Source organism: Phacochoerus africanus, chromosome 8 (assembly GCF_016906955.1).
Source record: "Phacochoerus africanus isolate WHEZ1 chromosome 8, ROS_Pafr_v1, whole genome shotgun sequence".
NCBI lineage: Eukaryota > Metazoa > Chordata > Mammalia > Artiodactyla > Suidae > Phacochoerus > Phacochoerus africanus.
In genome coordinates this window covers 41,337,471-41,356,222 of record NC_062551.1, presented here as the reverse complement: position 1 = coordinate 41,356,222, position 18,752 = coordinate 41,337,471, and the positions used below count along the sequence as shown (strand labels likewise).

The 18,752-nt window shown below is 51.5% G+C and overlaps 1 protein-coding gene across 1 annotated transcript in view; it reads left to right on the top strand.

The window, feature by feature from the left end:
- TSHZ3 (teashirt zinc finger homeobox 3) overlaps positions 1-9,102 on the top strand; it is a 78,990-nt gene extending 69,888 nt beyond the window's left edge. Inside the window, exon 2 of the mRNA XM_047791896.1 lies at positions 4,254-9,102. Coding sequence (XP_047647852.1) covers positions 4,254-7,459 — 3,206 coding nt within the window. The 3' untranslated portion in view covers positions 7,460-9,102. The remainder of the gene's footprint in view (positions 1-4,253) is intronic.
- Positions 9,103-18,752: the final 9,650 nt, after the last annotated feature.

The following is an 18,752-nucleotide window of genomic DNA, read 5'->3' as shown; positions in this document are numbered from 1 at the left end:
TCTCCAGCCAGTGATGTTGCTTGTCAGTCCAGAGCAGAAGGGACAAGGGATTGACTTGACTTTTTGGAGTCTGTCTTCCTTTTTTTTTTTCCTTTTTGTCTTTTTAGGGCCGCACCTGCAGCATATGGAGGTTCCCAGGCTAGGGGTCTAATTGCAGCTGCAGCCGCCGGCCGACACCAGAGCCACAGCAACGTGGCATCCGAGCTGTGTCTGTGACCTACACCACAGCTCACAGCCATACTGGATCCTTAACCCACTGAGCGAGGCCAGGGATGGAACTCGTGTCCTCAGCGATACTAGTTCGGTTCGTTGACCCCTGAGCCGCTACGGGAACTCCTCGGAGTTGTTTCTGAGAAGCCAGCGCTTGGAGGGAAGGAGCCAGAGCAAGCGAGCTTCGGTTCTTTGCCTTCCTCAGAAAAGCTATAAAACAGAGCAGAGAGGAGAGAGGGCCTCGCAGATGGTGGCCGCAGTGCCCTGTCCCTAACAGATGGGTCAGTGGGGGCCTAGGGGGGGGACAAGGGTATCCTGGCAGGGATGGGGCAGGATCAGAATTTGTGGAAGGAATGACCCCTTCCATTCTTTTTTTTGTCCCCTCTACCGTCTTTTCGGGCCTGTTTCCACTTTGACAATTTTTTTGTGGCCACACCCGCAGTGTATGGAAGGTCCCGGGCCAGGGACTGAATCCAAGCCCCCGCTATGGGGTCGCTGATCCTTTAACCCACGGTGCCAGGGACCAACCTGCACCTTTGCAGTGACCCGAGGCGCTGCGGTCTGATTCTCAACCCACTGCCCCACAGCAGGAATGCCCCTCACAACTTTTTGAAGTTGGGTCATCAAGAGTAGATGCGGTATTCTCGGAGCAGTGTAATTACTGCAGCACGAAGCAGAAATACCCACGCTTTGCCCTCTGAACTAAAGTTGAGGGAGGAACACGTGGCTAAAAGTCTTAGGCTCAACCTCAGGAAATACTTCTCCTCGTGAGGTTGGAAGAGAAAATGGCTGGTTTTTGTGGGGTTTGGTTTGGTTTATTCCTGCATTTTAGGGTTGCATGTGTGGCTTATGGAAGTTCCCAGGCTAGGGGTCAAATCGGAGCTACAGCTGCCCACCTACAACCACAGCCACAGCAACATGAGATCCCCACCCACTGAGCCAGGCCTGGGATCAAACCCACATCCTCATGGATACTAGTCGGATTTGTTTCCACTACACTACAACGGGAACTTCAGAAAATGGCTGTTTGAATAGATACTGAGGTACCTATAAGGAGCCCCAGAAACTCTGATGAGGCTGTGGGGGATGATGCCAGGTCCCCCAGGATCCAGGGCCTCTTGGCACCAATGCCTTTTCATTTTCCTCAGAGGTGGATTCGGTTCCTGCCAGGGATGTGGCCTTCCTTGTTCTTTCAATATTCATTTCCTCCTCAGTCATTGGGCCGAAGACCTTTACATGCTGCTGTGTCATTTGCAAGGCATATGGGAGCCCACTGAGGGCCAGCCCAGGGCAGGAGCTGGTCCTACCATTGGCGGTACGTGTGTGCATAGTGGGGAGGGTGTGCTCCAGACAGTCTGCCGTGCACCTGGCGCCGTGCTGAGGCTCCTGTGGGGGCCACGGCCACTCCTGATGGGAGGTAGACTGGCAGAGCCACCAGTGTGCCCTTAGCTGGTGGCCTTCATGTCCACCATTGGCTCCGGCTTCTTCTGGCTGCCAGGTGTCCTCCCCGAGGGGCCAGATTGGGGCCATTTCTCCCAATCCCATGGGCACCTTGATGGGTTCACACTGCAGACTGTGTGGTTCCCGGGGCCACCTCTGGGAAAGAAGGGGCTCTGGGATCCCCTTGACACGGGGCCAGGCTTTTCCTTGTAGGACATGGGCCACCAATTTGCTCCATCCTTCCAGCCCTGTGTTCGAAATGAGGCCCCTTTGATGGAAAGGTTATGTGTATACTTACACAGAGGGCAGACAGTTGAACCCGGATCCCTCTGCTCTGGCTCTTCCGAGAGAGGAACACAAACCTGCCTAGATCCTCTGACCTGGTCCTACCGGGTGTCCCCTGACCAGGGTGACCAACTGAATGAATTTTCCCAGGACCGAGAGGGTCCCTGGGATGCTGAAACCAGGACAGGTCTGCCCGCCCACAAGCTGCCCTCCTTACAAACCTGCCAGTCCTGTGAGGGTGCCGGAGCCAGATGCCCAAAATGTGCTGAAGCCAGGGATGGGGTGGGGAGGGGGCCATACTGTCTTTCCTTTTCCTTCTCTTCTTTCCCAACAAGAGCATTCCCCATCCTCCTGTGGCCCACACCAGAGTCCCCTATTCATTTTGGCTCTGGCCCTAGGATGCAAGCTTGTTTGCCATCTCAGTTGGCCTCCAGCTGAAGGTTCACCACAGCTGACCAGACCGGGGCACTTGCTTCTGGTCATTTGTAAAGGCCATTCCGGCTGGAGCCTAAGACTTGACCTGGATGGAAGAGCAGGGGGCAAGTGTCTGTGTGCCTTCCAGGAAATGTTCTTTTGAGTCATTTTACTGTTTGTTTTCTGGCGTGAAATTGATCTGGGGCAAATCTGACACAAAGCTGCCTTTCCTTTTCTAAGAGGTGTTTTTGTTTGTTTGTTTTTTGTTTTTTACTGGCCTCACCTGCAGCCTAGGGACATTCCCAGGCCAGGGGTCAAATCAGGGCTGCAGCTGCCGGCCTACAAGCACAGCCACAGCCACACCAGATTCGAGCTGCATCTGTGACTTACAGCACCAGCTCATGGCCACACCAGATCCTTAACCCACTGAGCGAGGCCAGGGATCACACTCGCATCCTCACGACACTGCCTCAGGTTCTTAACCCAATGAGCCTCAACGGGAACTCTTCCTGAGCGTCTTTAATGAGCCGTGAAGTGAGCGCTATGGATTCCAGGCGCCTGGAATGCCACCATGAGCCACTGGCCTTTGGAAGCCAACAGGTATTGGGGGACTGACAAGCAGTTACTTTTCTCCACTTTCCCCTCTGGCTCAGCATTGCTCCTTACTAAAGGGCTGGCCACACCTAATTGTGGACAAGGCCAGCCCAGCTTGGGCTACAGCATTAGCCAGGCTCCCATAAGGAGTAACAGAAGTCACTGAATGCAAATGAATGGACCAAAAAAAAAATCACTTTGTTCCCTTCACCCAAGTGTTCTCCTGGCTTTGCATCTCCGGCATGCGTCTTCCAGAGCCCACAGCTGCTCAGCCCTGCGCAGAGCACCTCCACCTGCTCCGAAGTGCAGGCTGAATTTACATCCCCAGTTACATGGCTTCCAAAAGACAGGATCCCTGTTGGATGCCCATGAAGCTTATGCTGAGTAAATATTGACAAAGTAGTCTAAAGAGCAAACACTTTGACATTTGTAAGGTCCACTGGAAGGTCTTGTATATATTTATACAGCAGGAATGAGCGCCGCATACCAATTTTCCTGAACTTGTTCTGACATAATTCTGCGTGGATAGCTTGCGAGCCGGTGGCCGGGAATGGCTGAGTGTACACAGGGGACAGAACCGGGGCTGGGGTGGTGGCAGATCAGGGTCCTCCTCTCCCATCGGGAACCAGCTGGCACCTGTCTCTTGGTAGAAGACTCACTGGCGGCTGTTTTGAGACCTACTTTTCCAGAAGGAAGAAAGGAGAAAAAAACAAAACAAAAAAGAAGCCACAAACCTTGTTTTTAATTTATTGCAATTGATGTACTTTCTTTGTACTTGGTAAAAATTTTATTGATGTTTTTGTACTCTCTATTTATTAAAGATTGAGCCTCAAAAAAATGTAATGAGTAAAAAATGCTTGCTTAATTTAAATTGTGAATCTGTCTGTTAAGAAATGCATTAGGGGTAGGAGAAGCATAAGACATATTAATTGACAGACAGGAACTGCTGTCTCTGAGGTTGATACAAGTAATTTATTACTTTAGAAATGAATGCCACCTCCAGAATGTGCTTCATTAATTTCAAATTTAGTTTTAATTTCAAGCTGTTGCCCCTTGAGAAGAATAAGGTGGCAAATTATGTTTGAAGAGCAGATTTTTTTTTTTTTTGCTCCAAAGAAACACCACATTTTAACTATTTAATTTTACAAATAAATGTGCCCATCTACCTGCTGCGTTTTCGTGAGAGCCGAGAAAACGTCCTACATAAGATCAACATTTACTAATGCTGTTTTTTCCTTTCTCTCCTTCTCCCTGTCTCTCTTCTTTCCGCCCAAACCATCCCACCTTCCCACCTGTCATCACCACGGTAGCCTACGTCTCAGATGAGTTAAAGGCTGCGGCGCTGGTAGACGAAGATCTAGACCCAGAAGAGAGCCCGGCAGATGGGGAGCCCTCGGCCAAGTACATGTGCCCGGACAAGGAACTCAGCAAGACCTGCCCCAGCTACCAGAACTCCCCGGCGGCTGAGTTCTCCAGCCATGAGATGGACAGCGAGTCCCACATCAGTGAGACCAGTGACCGGATGGCTGACTTCGAGAGCGGCTCCATCAAGAACGAAGAGGAGACGAAGGAGGTGGCGGTCCCGCTGGAAGACACAACCGTGTCGGACAGCCTGGAGCAGATGAAGGCCGTGTACAACAACTTCCTGTCCAACTCCTACTGGTCCAACCTCACCCTCAACCTGCACCAGCCCTCCTCCGAGAAGAACAACGGCAGCAGCAGCAGCAGCAGCAGTAGCAGCAGCAGCTGCGGCAGCGGGAGCTTCGACTGGCATCAGAGCGCCATGGCCAAGACCCTGCAGCAGGTGTCCCAGAGCCGCATGCTGCCAGAGCCCAGCCTGTTCAGCACGGTGCAGCTTTACCGGCAAAGCAGCAAGCTCTACGGCTCCATCTTCACCGGGGCCAGCAAGTTCCGCTGCAAGGACTGCAGTGCCGCCTACGACACCCTGGTGGAGTTGACGGTGCACATGAACGAGACGGGGCATTACCGCGATGACAACCACGAGACCGACAACAACAACCCCAAGCGCTGGTCCAAGCCTCGCAAACGCTCACTGCTGGAGATGGAAGGGAAGGAGGACGCCCAGAAGGTGTTGAAGTGCATGTACTGCGGCCACTCATTCGAGTCTCTCCAGGACCTGAGCGTCCATATGATCAAAACGAAACACTACCAAAAAGTGCCTCTGAAGGAACCCGTCACTCCCGTCGCCGCCAAAATCATCCCCGCCGCTCGGAAGAAGGCGTCGCTGGAGCTGGAGCTGCCCAGCTCCCCGGACTCCACCGGCGGCACCCCCAAAGCTGCCCTGGCCGACACGAACGACGTGCTTCAGAAGAACTCCAACCCGTACATCACGCCAAATAACCGCTACGGCCACCAGAACGGGGCCAGCTACGCCTGGCACTTCGAGGCCCGCAAGTCCCAGATCCTCAAGTGCATGGAGTGCGGCAGCTCGCACGACACGCTGCAGGAGCTCACGGCCCACATGATGGTGACCGGCCACTTCATCAAGGTCACCAACTCGGCCATGAAGAAGGGGAAGCCCATCATGGAGACGCCCGTAACGCCCAGCATCACCACCCTGCTGGACGAGAAGGTCCAGTCCGTGCCCCTGGCCGCCACCACCTTCACGTCCCCCTCCAACACGCCCGCCAGCACCTCCCCGAAACTCATCGCCGAGGTCAAGAAGGAGGCGGACAAGGAGAAGGGGGTCGCCGAGGAGAAGCCCAAGGAGAAGGAGAAGGCCTGTGAGGAGGAGGAGAAATATGACATCTCCTCCAAGTACCACTATTTGACGGAGAATGACTTGGAAGAGAGTCCCAAGGGGGGACTCGACATCCTCAAGTCCCTGGAGAACACAGTGACGTCGGCAATCAACAAGGCCCAGAACGGCACCCCCAGCTGGGGGGGCTACCCCAGCATCCACGCCGCCTACCAGCTCCCCAACATGATGAAGCTGTCTCTGGGCTCCGCGGGGAAGAGTGGGCCCCTGAAGCCCATGTATGGCAACAGCGACATCGTGTCCCCCAGCAAGAGCCAGACCCTGGTCTCTCCACCCAGCAGCCAGACCTCCCCCATGCCCAAGACCAACTTCCATGCCATGGAGGAGCTGGTGAAAAAAGTCACCGAGAAAGTTGCCAAAGTCGAGGAGAAAATGAAGGAGCCCGAGGGCAAGCTGTCCCCGCCCAAGCGGGCCACCCCGTCCCCGTGCAGCAGCGATGTCAGCGAGCCCATCAAGATGGAGGCATCCAGCGACGGGGGCTTCAAGAGCCAGGAGGACAGCCCCAGCCCCCAGCGGGAGGGCTGCAAGGACGGGAGCCCCCCCGCAGAGCCGCTGGAGAATGGCAAGGACCTGGCGAAGCCCATGAGCAGCGGCTTGAGCAGCAGCACGGCCATCATCACCGACCACCCGCCCGAACAGCCCTTCGTCAACCCTCTGAGTGCCCTCCAGTCGGTCATGAACATCCACCTGGGCAAGGCCGCCAAGCCCTCCCTGCCCGCCCTGGACCCCATGAGCATGCTGTTCAAGATGAGCAACAGCCTGGCCGAGAAGGCGGCCGTGGCCACCCCGCCGCCCCTGCAGTCCAAGAAGGCGGACCACCTGGACCGCTATTTCTACCACGTCAACAACGACCAGCCCATCGACTTGACGAAAGGCAAGAATGACAAAGGCGGCTCTTTGGGCTCCGTGCTTTTGTCACCCACGTCCACATCCCCGGCCACCTCCTCCTCCACAGCGACCACGGCAAAGACCTCCGCCGTCGTCTCGTTCATGTCAAGCTCTCCGCTCCGCGAGAACGCCCTGTCCGATATATCGGACATGCTGAAGAACTTGACCGAGAGCCACGCGTCCAAGTCCTCCACCCCTTCCAGCATCTCCGAGAAGTCGGACATGGACGGCGCCACCCTGGAGGAGGCTGAGGAGGCGACGCCTGCGCAGAAGAGGAAGGGCCGCCAGTCTAACTGGAACCCCCAGCACCTGCTGATCCTCCAGGCCCAGTTCGCCGCTAGCCTCCGGCAGACCTCGGAGGGCAAGTACGTCATGTCGGACCTGAGCCCCCAGGAACGCATGCACATCTCCCGGTTCACCGGGCTCTCCATGACCACCATCAGCCACTGGCTGGCCAACGTCAAGTACCAGCTGCGAAGGACAGGTGGAACAAAGTTCCTCAAAAACTTGGACACTGGCCACCCCGTGTTCTTTTGCAATGACTGCGCATCACAAATCAGGACTCCCTCCACCTACATCAGCCACCTCGAGTCCCACCTGGGCTTCCGGCTACGGGATTTGTCCAAACTGTCCACTGAACAGATTCACAATCAGATAGCACAAACCAAGTCACCGTCGGAAAAACTGGGGACGTCCTCCCCGGAGGAGGACCTGGGGACCTCCTACCAGTGCAAACTCTGCAATCGGACCTTTGCGAGCAAGCATGCGGTTAAACTTCACCTCAGCAAAACACACGGGAAGTCCCCCGAGGATCACCTCCTGTACGTTTCCGAGCTAGAGAAGCAGTAGCGTTGGCTTTGGATTCAGACGACTGTGATTTGCTTGGAGGCAAACGGTTGCAGGCACCTTCAGGCCCCTCTGTCTTGTTCTTGGCACATGTTCTCCCTTTAACTGCAGAGAATCACACTCTGGGCTGGACTGTTTTTTGTATAACTGTACAGTGTTTAATAGAGGTGCATAATCAGCTGTTGTTACTGGTAAAATATGAAGGTTAAAACGCAGTGGTAAGTGTTTGGAACTTTGTGTCAATGGGATTTAGTTGTGAGCATCGCCCGATGCTTCAAGCTGCATGCATTAACAGACAGTTTAATTAAGCATTTACGACGAAATCGGGCACACTTTTCCACGCGGCTTGAGTGTGCCGGCATTTTTTTCACCCTTTCATCTTTAGCCCTCTGAGTACTTTGAAGCACTTTTGCATTCATTTGGTTAAAAAAAAATAAAATAAAATAATAATAATGTATGAAGCTCTGTTTTTTAAACTCCTTACCAGCTTAGTTATAATTAATAATATGAACCTCCATTTATGCAGGTCTGCAGGGGTATAACACGCCTTGAAATTTAAAAGAATATTATTTTCACATTGAAACATAGATGTATATATTGTATAGATTTCAGACTCTCTTATGAAAAATGTGATTGTGGTTAAATGACCTTTTTTTCCTGCATTTATAGCAACAGTGTTTTATGTACCTGCTATGCTCTGGGCAGAAGCCGTGCCTATGTATAGTGTATATTTCTTTTTCTTTTTTTTTTTAAGGTCTATGGGTTTTGTTTTTTTTTACATGCAAACATTGTAAATTATACAGAAGATACCACAGATAGCATTTATAAAGTATACAGAAACATTATCTGAAAGCAAAGTATGATTGTTTGTTTTGCTATACAGTACATTTATATTGATAGAGGTTCATGTTTAAATTATACATATTTATTAGCATCATATTATCATTTGTTTTGAGCAGTCTGAATAAACGAGGCCAGGAAATACATCCATGGCAGGCATCATAACTATTTTGCACATGATGATTTTTAAAGGTATTTATTAGAAATCAAAAAAAAAAACAAAAACCAAACCCGCTCAAAATAAACTCAGTGCTCAAAGGGTTAAGTCTATTTGAAACGGAAAAAACAAAAAAAGAAAAAAAAAAGAGAGAGAGAGAGAGAGAACTTGTACTGTATTTCCTAAACATTGATAAAGCCTTTAAAATGTTTGTACTGTAATACTTTGCTTAAAAGTCACGAGGCATTCTGTGACACAACCTCTTTTACTTATTTATAAGCCCTTTTGGTTGCTACTCCATATTGTAGGATGCCTTTTTATTTCAATTGGTAACTTTCTGTTTTGTTCTTCCTAATTATTCTCCCAAGATCCCACACTGCAGCTTTATCTTTAGGCTTATGAAAGGTAACCCGTGGTTACCGGCTCTCCAAGTGATTCTGTTCTTCTCCATTTTTGGCAGTTAATTTGCAGAAGTAACTGACAGCTGACACCATATGAAAACCTATGTATAAAATATTGGCATGTAAACAGCACAGACACTGTCACACACTCTGTGCCCTGTTTTGTTGTTGACAATGAACCACCATTATGTGACTCTTCATATAACCCTCTTTTCTACGGCAGCATTAAAATTGTCTTTTTGCTATAATTTTGTGTTGCGTTCACAATTATGTCTGCAATGTGCTACGACTAACGAGCACATTAAAATTAAATTGTATGCGATCTGTTTATGACTGAGTTGGTTGCTGTGTCTGCCAGGTGCTGGCAGTCGGAAGCGGCCCGTAAATCAGGGGAGTTTAGTGAACTTTGGGTTTGGAGAGCAGCGAGCACTCCCTCGGAGGCGGCGTGGACAGCATTTCCCCCAAGAATAAAAACAGAAGAGAAAGGAAGACGCTCCCCAGAGGTTAGGTTCCCACTGGCACGGCGATGATATCCGATATGGCGAGTGGAGCTTCGGTCCCACTGGGTGACCCGGGAGGGGACCCCGGAGCTGGGTCTCCCATCTGGATGAGAGAAGCCGACGTCGGGGCCCTGAGTCCCTGCCCGAGGCAGATAGGGGGGATTTAAGAAAAAAAAAAAGGTTTTGGGAAGACTCGGCACAGGGCGGGCGATTCCATCCTGTTGATTGGGGATTTTCAAGGAGCAAAAACTGCAGCCCAGCCAGGCAGGTGAATGCTAGGGTCATTCTCTCTCTTGTGCTCAAGCACGAGGGGCGGAGGGCTGGGTGGGTGGGGGGGGCGAACCCATCCACGGGAGGAGTGGGGAGAGCATTTATATGATAATCACAAGCTTTTATTAGCCCCGGCAAATCATGCCAACAAAACCCCGGGAACATCATGTAACGTTGTAAAATACCTTTATTACTATATTGCAGTCTACTCCTGCAGTTACGCGGAATCGTAGCTCCTAACCTAGAATTATACAAATGAGAGATGTATTACATCCGTGTAATATATAAAACACCTCCACGTGAAAAAAAAATACTCTTTTATTAAAAATTTAAATTAAGCCCTTTCAGAGATGTTCGGCAACACGCCTACGTCGTCCCCCCCACCCCGTGGGTCCCCACCCCTTTTTGTCAAGATGAGGCCAAAATTTCTATCTGCTCTACTTTCTCGCGGCAATGGCAATGCATCTCTCTCTCTGGGTTTTGAGCGAGAACCTCACTAGTGTTTAAAACGGGTTTTTGGCAGGTGTGGACTGCCGTGCTGGCTTCGCTCTCGCCTGGTAATAATGCAGGCACGCTGTTGGGCTGTGCCCCTCGGGCCGGGCAGAAAGGGCTTTTCCTTCTGGGTCGCAGGCCTGGTCCCCTTCCCCATCTCCTCCCTGGGGGCCGCCACAGTCCTTCCGAGAGCGGTTCTTCATCCTGGCGGCCCTTCCCTGGGAGGAGGTTTGGGACCCCCCTACGTGTCTCTCTGGGACCGGCTTCCCCTGGAAGCCGAACTCAGGGGGGGACAGAGACACCCCTCTCCCTCCTCCCGTGCCTTCCGCATCTTCCCATCCCGGAGCCCAGATTTCCACTCTTGAATTTTTCACAGGTTAAATATAGCATCGGTTTATTAGAATCCAAAGTCCTGCATCTAACAGATTAAACTGACAACACTTCCATCACCACCAGGGCCCATGTGGCTTGAAGGGAGATGGGATTTGTGCAAAGGGATGGTGGGAACCCCACCCCCTCCTACCATTTGGGAGAAGAACCCAACGCCCTGCCCATGTCCTCACCTCACCGTCAGGATTAACGTTAGGACTTTGGGTATAAAAGTGAGGCTCTATCACCAAGGCAGGTAGCAGGCTAGATGCTTACGTCGGTTCCCGGGGCTCAGAGCCAGGAAAGGGCTGCTCATAGGAAGGGGGCCCAGACATTAATTTTACCTCCAGAGGAGCCAGTAACTGGGCAGTGGTGGGCCCTCATCATCGTTGTCATCGCAAATGCAAAGCGACACCCCCAACCAGGCATCATGCAGGAGGCGGGGCTGACCCCCCCCCTTTGGGAATGCAGGGCCATTTCCCAGGGTCCTGGAACCCCCTTCTGGCTGGAGAGTCCCAAAGAGCTTTCCATTCACAGCCCAGAATGGCCCCGATTTTCCCGAGATCGAAAGTCGCCTTCCAAGTCCCGTGTCGTTGCAAACTGGTTCCCTCTGGATAGTGTTAATAGGGAGTGTGCGTGCAGGATGGGGTGGGTCATCCAAGCCAGGTCTTTAAATGAGTCCAGGAAGGAGGAGGGCTGGTGCCAAGCGAGGGAGGTTTTAATCACAGGTGTGTAGGTGACCCCGACCTCACCCCGCCCAAGCCCAGGCTGGTTGCAATCCTACTGTATATCTTCCAGCCATCACATTTACGCAGTATCTTAAAATAACATTTGTGATAAATGTGCAATTTAACTAATTTATGGTGCTATGATGTGCTCAGGGCTACATGCAAGATGAAAATCTTAAATGGAGCTTGAACAGCTCACTTCACAACAAGAAATCAATATGCCACATCTTAGCTATTCGCTGCCGTCAACATTTAGCAAAAATATCAGTGATGTATCTTTAAGTTTTAGGCAGCAAGAGTTCTATAATTAACCAAAATCTTACATAGTTAAAGAGGGTTGGTTATGATGAAGACCCAGATCTCCCTGGCATCTTCGTTCTATTTTCGGTCTCCAAAAAGAAAAAAATATGTATTGATAACCATCAAGGAGGCGCTTTCCCCCCGGGTTCTCCAGGGACCTCAGGTGGAGGGGGGCTTAGCTGGAAAAGACCTCCCCAGCAGAGATCAGGGCTGTGATTGCTGCAGCTTTGGAGGCATTGCTTCACTCAAATGCACACCACTCCGGCTGGGTGGGCTTCGCTGCCCTCACCCTCTGGCCACCTACTGTTTCACAGACCTGGTGACTGAATACTTAAAAAAAAAGGCCCTGGAGTTCCCGTTGTGGCACAGTGGAAACGAATCTGACTAGGAACCGTGAGGCTGCGGGTTCGATCCCTGGCCTCGCTCAGTGGGTTAAGGATCTGGCATTGCCGTGAGCTGTGGTGTAGGTCACAGACGCGGCTTGGATCTGGCGTTGCTGGGGCTCTGGTGTAGGCCGGCAGCAACAGCTCCGATTCGACCCCTAGCCTGGGACTCTCCATATGCCGCGGGTGCGGCCCTAAAAGGACAAAAGACAAAAAAAAGAAACAAATGGAAAAACAAAAAAAAAGGCCCTATTACCTGACAAGCTCTGGGGAGAGCTCAGCTCCATCTTGAGAGCAGAACCCTGAAGATAAAGCCTGAGGGTGGCAGAAGGACCTGAGCTGATGGGAAACAAGCCTGCATCGAACAAATGCACTGTTAAAACTATTGTCTCCAGAGATTTCGAAGTCATCTAACAGAAAGAAAAAAAATCAAATGATTTTATTTTTTCAAATTCATCTGCACGGCTCTTTTGAAATTGGAAAATTACATTCGCATTTGATTCTGTTGACTATTTAGCACAAAAATAATACACTTGGTATTATAGGAAGCAATCACCAAGAATGAAAACACACAAACCCCATCCCCACTCTTTAATAATAAATACTTTAACTTTAAAATAATAGCTATTATCCTTTTAGCTAATGGAGAAATTACCATTTTTGCTCTGCCGGATAGTTATTCTTTGGGTAAATTGAAACACTAACCTTTTTTTCTCCGTAGGGATTTATTAGTAAGCATGTGTAATCTTTGGCAAAAGGAAACCTGAAAAGGCAATTCCCCCGGGACCTGGTGCCAGTCCATGCCTTTCAGCCCGCGGCTGACCTCGGAGATGCAGCAAAGGTACCTCTGCTTGTGCTCCCACGCAATTCCAGGGTGTGCTAGCCTTTGCAAACTATGCTATAGTTAGCTTCGGAAAGCATCTCCCTCCTTTGGGGGGGGCCTCAGCTCTGTCTCTTAGCATAAAGCTTCCGGGAAGGAAAGCTCCTCCTGCCAAACTCCACCTGCCAGTGTGTGTGTTGTCTTGTTGCTGCCGAGGCCTGGACTCGAGGTGTCTGTGTAGACCGGGGAGCAAACCCGGTCTTGTTTCCAGGGAAGGGCTCCACTCCGCACAGTGTCTCTGAGCCAGAGGGAGTTGCTGTTGGACCCCCAGGCACTGTTTTTCTATCCCCAAGGATTTGACGGGAGCATTTTAAAGGCCACCAAACCCTGTAATCAGTGGGCAATGATGGTCTCAAAGCCACCCCAGGCGTTCCCGTCGTGGCTCAGTGGTTAACGCATCCGACTAGGAACCATGAGGCTGCGGGTTCGATCCCTGGCCTCGCTCAGTGGGTGAAGGATCTGGCGTTGCCGTGAGCTGTGGTGTAGGTCGCAGACGCGGCTCGGATCCCACGTTGCTGTGGCTGTGGCATCGGCCAGCAGCAACAGCTCCGATTCGACCCCTAGCCTGGGCACCTCCATGTGCCGTGGGTTTGGCCCTAGAAAAGATGAAAAAAAAAAAAGGCATCCCAAAGGCATCCCAAAGCACCTTCCGTGTGGAACCATGTCCCCTGCTCAGCCCGAACAGCAGGTCTGCCAAACTGCTGGTCAGAGGCCTGAGCGTCCTGGATAGCCTGACGGTGACTCGATCAGGTCATGGCTTTGGGCATCAGGAGTGACTTAAATCACAGCTTCTCGGAGGCTCAGCATTCAGGGGTCAGTGCCCTACCCCTGGTCCAAAGAGCCAGGTGTTTTCCAAATTAAATTTTAATGATAAAAGATCAGAGGGACTGCTTTTCCGCCACCTTTGTATAATGTCATGTACTAATATATTCTTAATAAATCATCTCTGAGGATAATGATGATAAGCAAGGTGACCTCTTCCCAGAGATTAACATCCACAATTAGCTCCTCAGAAATTAGGAAACACTGCTATTTACTGTAACCCGTGCTGCCCAACACAGGAGCCACCAGCCACAGGCGATTATTCAAACTTGAATGAAATAATGAAAAGTTTTGTCCCTTCGTCATACTAGCCGCATTTCAAAGGCTCAGTAGCCACATGTGGCGGTAGCAGCTCCTCTTTCAGACATGCCCACATCACAGAAACTTCGATCGGACAGTGCCGTCTCCACCATTATCTGAAAGCTTTTTTTTTTTTTTTTTTTTTTTCCTAATTAAGAGCTGAGGCCTTAGTGATGAAAGCGTGTTTTCTGTCCAGGGGCCTTTCTAAGAATCCTGATTTGGCCAACATGGGTGCAGGCAACATTCTCACGTGCTCATGGCTCTGATCAAAGCCAAGGACACACGTAATTAACCTTGAGCATAAAATTATAAACAGAAGTGCAGGCATCAGGGTATGAAGTTGCTGATCATTCTGCCTGCTGTGGATATTATCTGGGCTGCAAATTCCAAAGCCCAGAGAACTGATGGATGTGGCCATGACCTTGCTTTGCCCTTCGCTGGCGATGCATCAGACCGTCCCTTGCTGTTCTCTTTGCCCAAGTGGGCTTGGATCCTTCCCCGGGACTTGGAGACTCAGACGCAGCTCTGAGGCGAGTGTGGCTTTTAGCCCCCCACCTACGTGAGGCCTGAGAGTCCTATGCCCACCCAAGCCTGCAAATCCCTCCAGGCTTCTGCCTCCTCCCCTGTAGCCTCCCCCTGCCCGGTGGCAGCAGGGAATCGGGAGTGAGGCATCCTGCTCTCTCTTTAAAAATTAAAATATATAAATAGGACTTGGAAACGACTTTTTAAATGTGGAGGGTTAAGTTTGAAAAATTATTGCGTTTCAACATTTCACTTCCATTATTTTTTTTTTTTCCCCACAGCAGGATTCCTGGACACATTTACGATCGTCATAATTGTGAGTTAGAGATCTCCCAGGCCAAGTGAAATGAAATTACGAGAAACTGAAATCTGTTTTAATTGGAGCATTTATGGAAAAAAGAAGTCAGGGTGGCTGCTTTTTCCTTTATGTGACTCTCCAGTTCGCGGCCGTACCTGGGTCCAGAAACCAGGGCTGGGGAAACCTTGGGCCTTGGGCAGAGCAGGGAGGAAGAGAAGAAGGTAGGTGTGACAGGCAGGAGTCATTTTCTTAGCTTTAGGAAAAAAAAAAAAAATTGGAGGTACAGTCGCCAGAGTTCCGCCTCAGTGACCATGAAACCGAGTCGGCAAAAGCTGAAGGACCCGGCTCCTGAAAGCCTCATCAGGGCTTGTCATCGCTCTAATGAATATCATTTAAATTGCTTTGTATATTGGTGGAGTTTGGATGTCGATTTAATTTGTGCATGTGTTTGAGTTCTTCTGCTTGGCTAGGCTAACAGAGAAGCAGCCGCTTAATGAAAACTGAGTTGGTGACAGTGTGATATGCTCCAACCCAGTCAAATGGGTTTGAAGGGCTGCAGTGACAGGCCTCAGAAGGAAGCAGCTCGGGCTGGGGGACCAGAAAGGAGGATTTCCCGCAGTGTGGGGACCAGCCAGGCAACGTGGCTGGCTCGGGTGGCTGTGCTAAGCTCCTACGGTGTAGTCTTACGGGGTTCAGCCACAGGGGACCCCAGCTCCAGGCGCCAGGGGCTGCGCCTGTTGAATGGAAGTCCTGGGGAGTCTCCTCTCCCTGTGGTTAAAGAGCCCATGGATGGGATTGTGGGGGGTGGGCAGGGGTAAGGGGGGACACAGAGCCCACTGTGAAGCAAGGGACATGGCCTGAGGCCCCCAGCAGAGGTGGTAAGGGAGAATCCTCCTGCTGGAACACCCACAAAAGCAAAGGCCTTCTCCCCAGCGTGCTCTCAGGACGGTCAGGCATCTTGCATCTCCCCAGCCATCCTGGGAGGGAGGCGGGCTGGGATCCCTGTGGGGCGCATCTGTAGATGGTTTAGCGGGAAGGGTGGCCTGACCTGGTCCACTGTTGCTATCAGGTAATTCTATTTGCAGAAGCATTTGAAACCCAGGCAGAGCGCAAACCCAGTCACCTGCTTACCCCACACGCCATCCCCTACCTTCCAAAGGGCCAGGCTTCTGGAAGGGGTTGGACATCTGGCCCTAGGGTTTCAGTTATACTGAGACTTGGGTCTCATGGGGGCTCATGCGCTCCCCAACAGCCTAGATTTCCTGGAGGGTAGTGACCCAGGGGATGGGCCTAGCCCTGAGAGACGGGGCAGGGTGGGGATAAGAGAGCATCTAAAAGGGGCCCCCTTGGAGTTCCTGTCGTGGTGCAGTGGTTAACAAATCCGACTAGGAACCATGAGGTTGCAGGTTCGATCCCTGGCCTTGCTCAGTGGGTTGAGGATCCGTCCTTGCCGTGAGCTGTGGTGTAGGTTGCAGATGCGGCTTGGATCCGTGTTGCTGTGGCTCCGGCATAGACCAGTGGCTATGGCTCTGATTAGACCCCTAGCCTGGGAATCTCCATATGCTGTGGGAGCAACCCTAGAAAAGGCAAAAAAGACAAAAATAAAAATAAAATAAAAAAGGGGGGCCCCCTCTCCTGCCATCTCTACGCTCCTCAAGGTCTACCATTGAACTTCACACTTTTCCAGCGTATAACCTGGAAAAAAAACCACATGACAAGCAAGCCCAGCCTTGGGGCTACTTCCCCTGCTCCTTAGATCCCCTCCACCCCAACCCCTGCAGGACTTTGTTTCCGGGAGAGGAGCGGGGAGAGGCGGGGAAGAGAGTTAGTCAAGCTAAATTGGACTAAAGGCCAGAGAGGGGCGGTACCTGCCAGAAAGTCAATCCCTCTCGTTCTTCTGCGGTCAGAGCCAAGGAGGCAGGATGGAGTGGGGCAGGGGCGGAAGTGCTAGGAAGGAGATGGTGTCCAGGGCATGGGCCCGCTGAAGGCTCTGGGGGAAGATGCTGGGTGGGGGCCGGACACCCAGAGAATCATCCCTGCAGGGTCTGGGGTCGGGGGGTACTTTAGCAGGATGGCCCATTTGGTGATTGGATTGGATTTCCTAAACACAGAGACCCATGGTTTTGTCTGGAGAGATGACCTGAGGAGCTTCTATGTGCCTAAGACCTGGCACGGGAGCACAGGCAAGGCCTCCTTGGATCCTGCACCATGCCCATCTTGGGGTGGGGTTGGGGGTCTGGCTGGACCATGAGAATGGAGCCCAGCCACCCCTGCCCACCCGGTGCCCACATCCAGAAGGAAAAAATCATCCCATCCCAAGCCATCCTGGCCCTAAATAAGTTTGGAGTCAAGCTGGAGAAAGGAGACAAAACAATAGTGACAAATAAATGACAGCATCCAATTAAGAATGAGATTGGGCAGAAAACAAAGCATGAGATTACAAGGCTTAGGCCCTGAAACTGGAGGTGCTTGGCTGGGGGCCGACCTTCGGATGAGATGAGCCTGGCCAGACCTTGAGGGATGGATAAGATGTGAGCTTAGGGTGGGGGGAGGGCCTTTCCTTGTCAGAAACCACAGAGAGGCTGGTCTCTTCGCTGCCTTCTGGCTGTGCCTTGAGTTGGTGAGACCAATGGCATAGCCTATCACAACCTGAGAAACAGTGCTGAATCAATGAAATAAGATATTGCTGTGACCATTGTGGTTATAGATTTTTATTATTATTATTGTTATTATTATTATTTTAGGGCTGAACCCATGGCATATGGAAGTTCCCAGGCTAGAGGTCAAATTGGAGCTCCAGCTGCTGGCCTACGCCACAGCCACAGCCACACGGGATCCAAGCCACGTCTGTAACCTACACCATAGCTCACGGCAATGCTGGATCCTTAACCCACTGAGCGAGGCCAGGGATCAAACCGGTGTCCTCATGGATACCAGTCAGGTTCATTACTGCTGAGCCACGATGGGAACTCCCATAGATGGTTTTTATTCTATTCCACCTGAGGGTCTTTCTAGAATTTTCTACCGCAGCTTCTTGACCATTTAAGGGTTCTGGCCCCTTTTTCAATAGCCCATACACTTGTCAGTCCTCGGGGTTGGGGACCTTCTAAGCTCCACTCAAGGCCTTGGAGGTGGGTCCCAGTTGGCACATGCTGCTCTCTGCTGTCTTCCAGAACTTGTAACTCAGGGGGTGCCCATTCCTTTCCAGGCGTGGGGTGAGGGGGGTCTCAGGGGTGCTCATCATGATGCTGACAACAGGGATTGGCTCTTGAGCAAAGAAAGAAGATCTGGCTCCCATAGCCAAAGTTTGGGCATAGTGGCTTCAGCAACCTTGAGGAGAAAGGCTTTCCATCACAAGAGTGGGCGCCCAGGTCAGGTCTTTCCTGGACCAACAGCTGCAATTGTCATCAGAAGAGGGTCCCAGTCTCACCTGGACATGCTTTCCGGCCCCAAGTAGCATCACTCTCTCTTGCCCCAATGTCAAGTTCAAGCTGTACACTTAGGGTTCAAGTTCAGGATGCAGATGGCTTTGTTTACAAGTTGGAAGGTATTCCTCTGTGCATCTCGAGCAATGTCTGGCCTCAGCTCTGCCAATGAGGTGAGGTGATGAGCCCCAGGGAACCTCTCAGACTTCTCAGGTGACTCCTCTGAATAAAGGATCTCAAATTTCCAGGGGACAGAAGGGATAAGCCTGGTGAGAAACCAGGCTGCTGCGGTTCCCATGGGCCTCCAGGCGCAGGTTCTCCTGACGGTGGGTGGTGTCTCCTCATCCTGGGGCCAGAAGTGTACCAGGGTGGACACCAGTGCCCTCAGGGCCCTTCTGGCCACTCTCTACTTAAGGGACAGCTGGAGGCCCAGCACCCTAGGGAGACAGTGGGTTTCTGCTCCCAAAGGCTGCCTGTCCTTTTAGTTGTCACTTCCTAGACCCTGAGATGGCTGCATACCAGAATTTACTAGAAAGAGGAGCCTTTATCCATGGACCTCCCTGGCACCTGAACTAGCAGTGAATGTTTACCTGGCACAGGTGGCAAAAC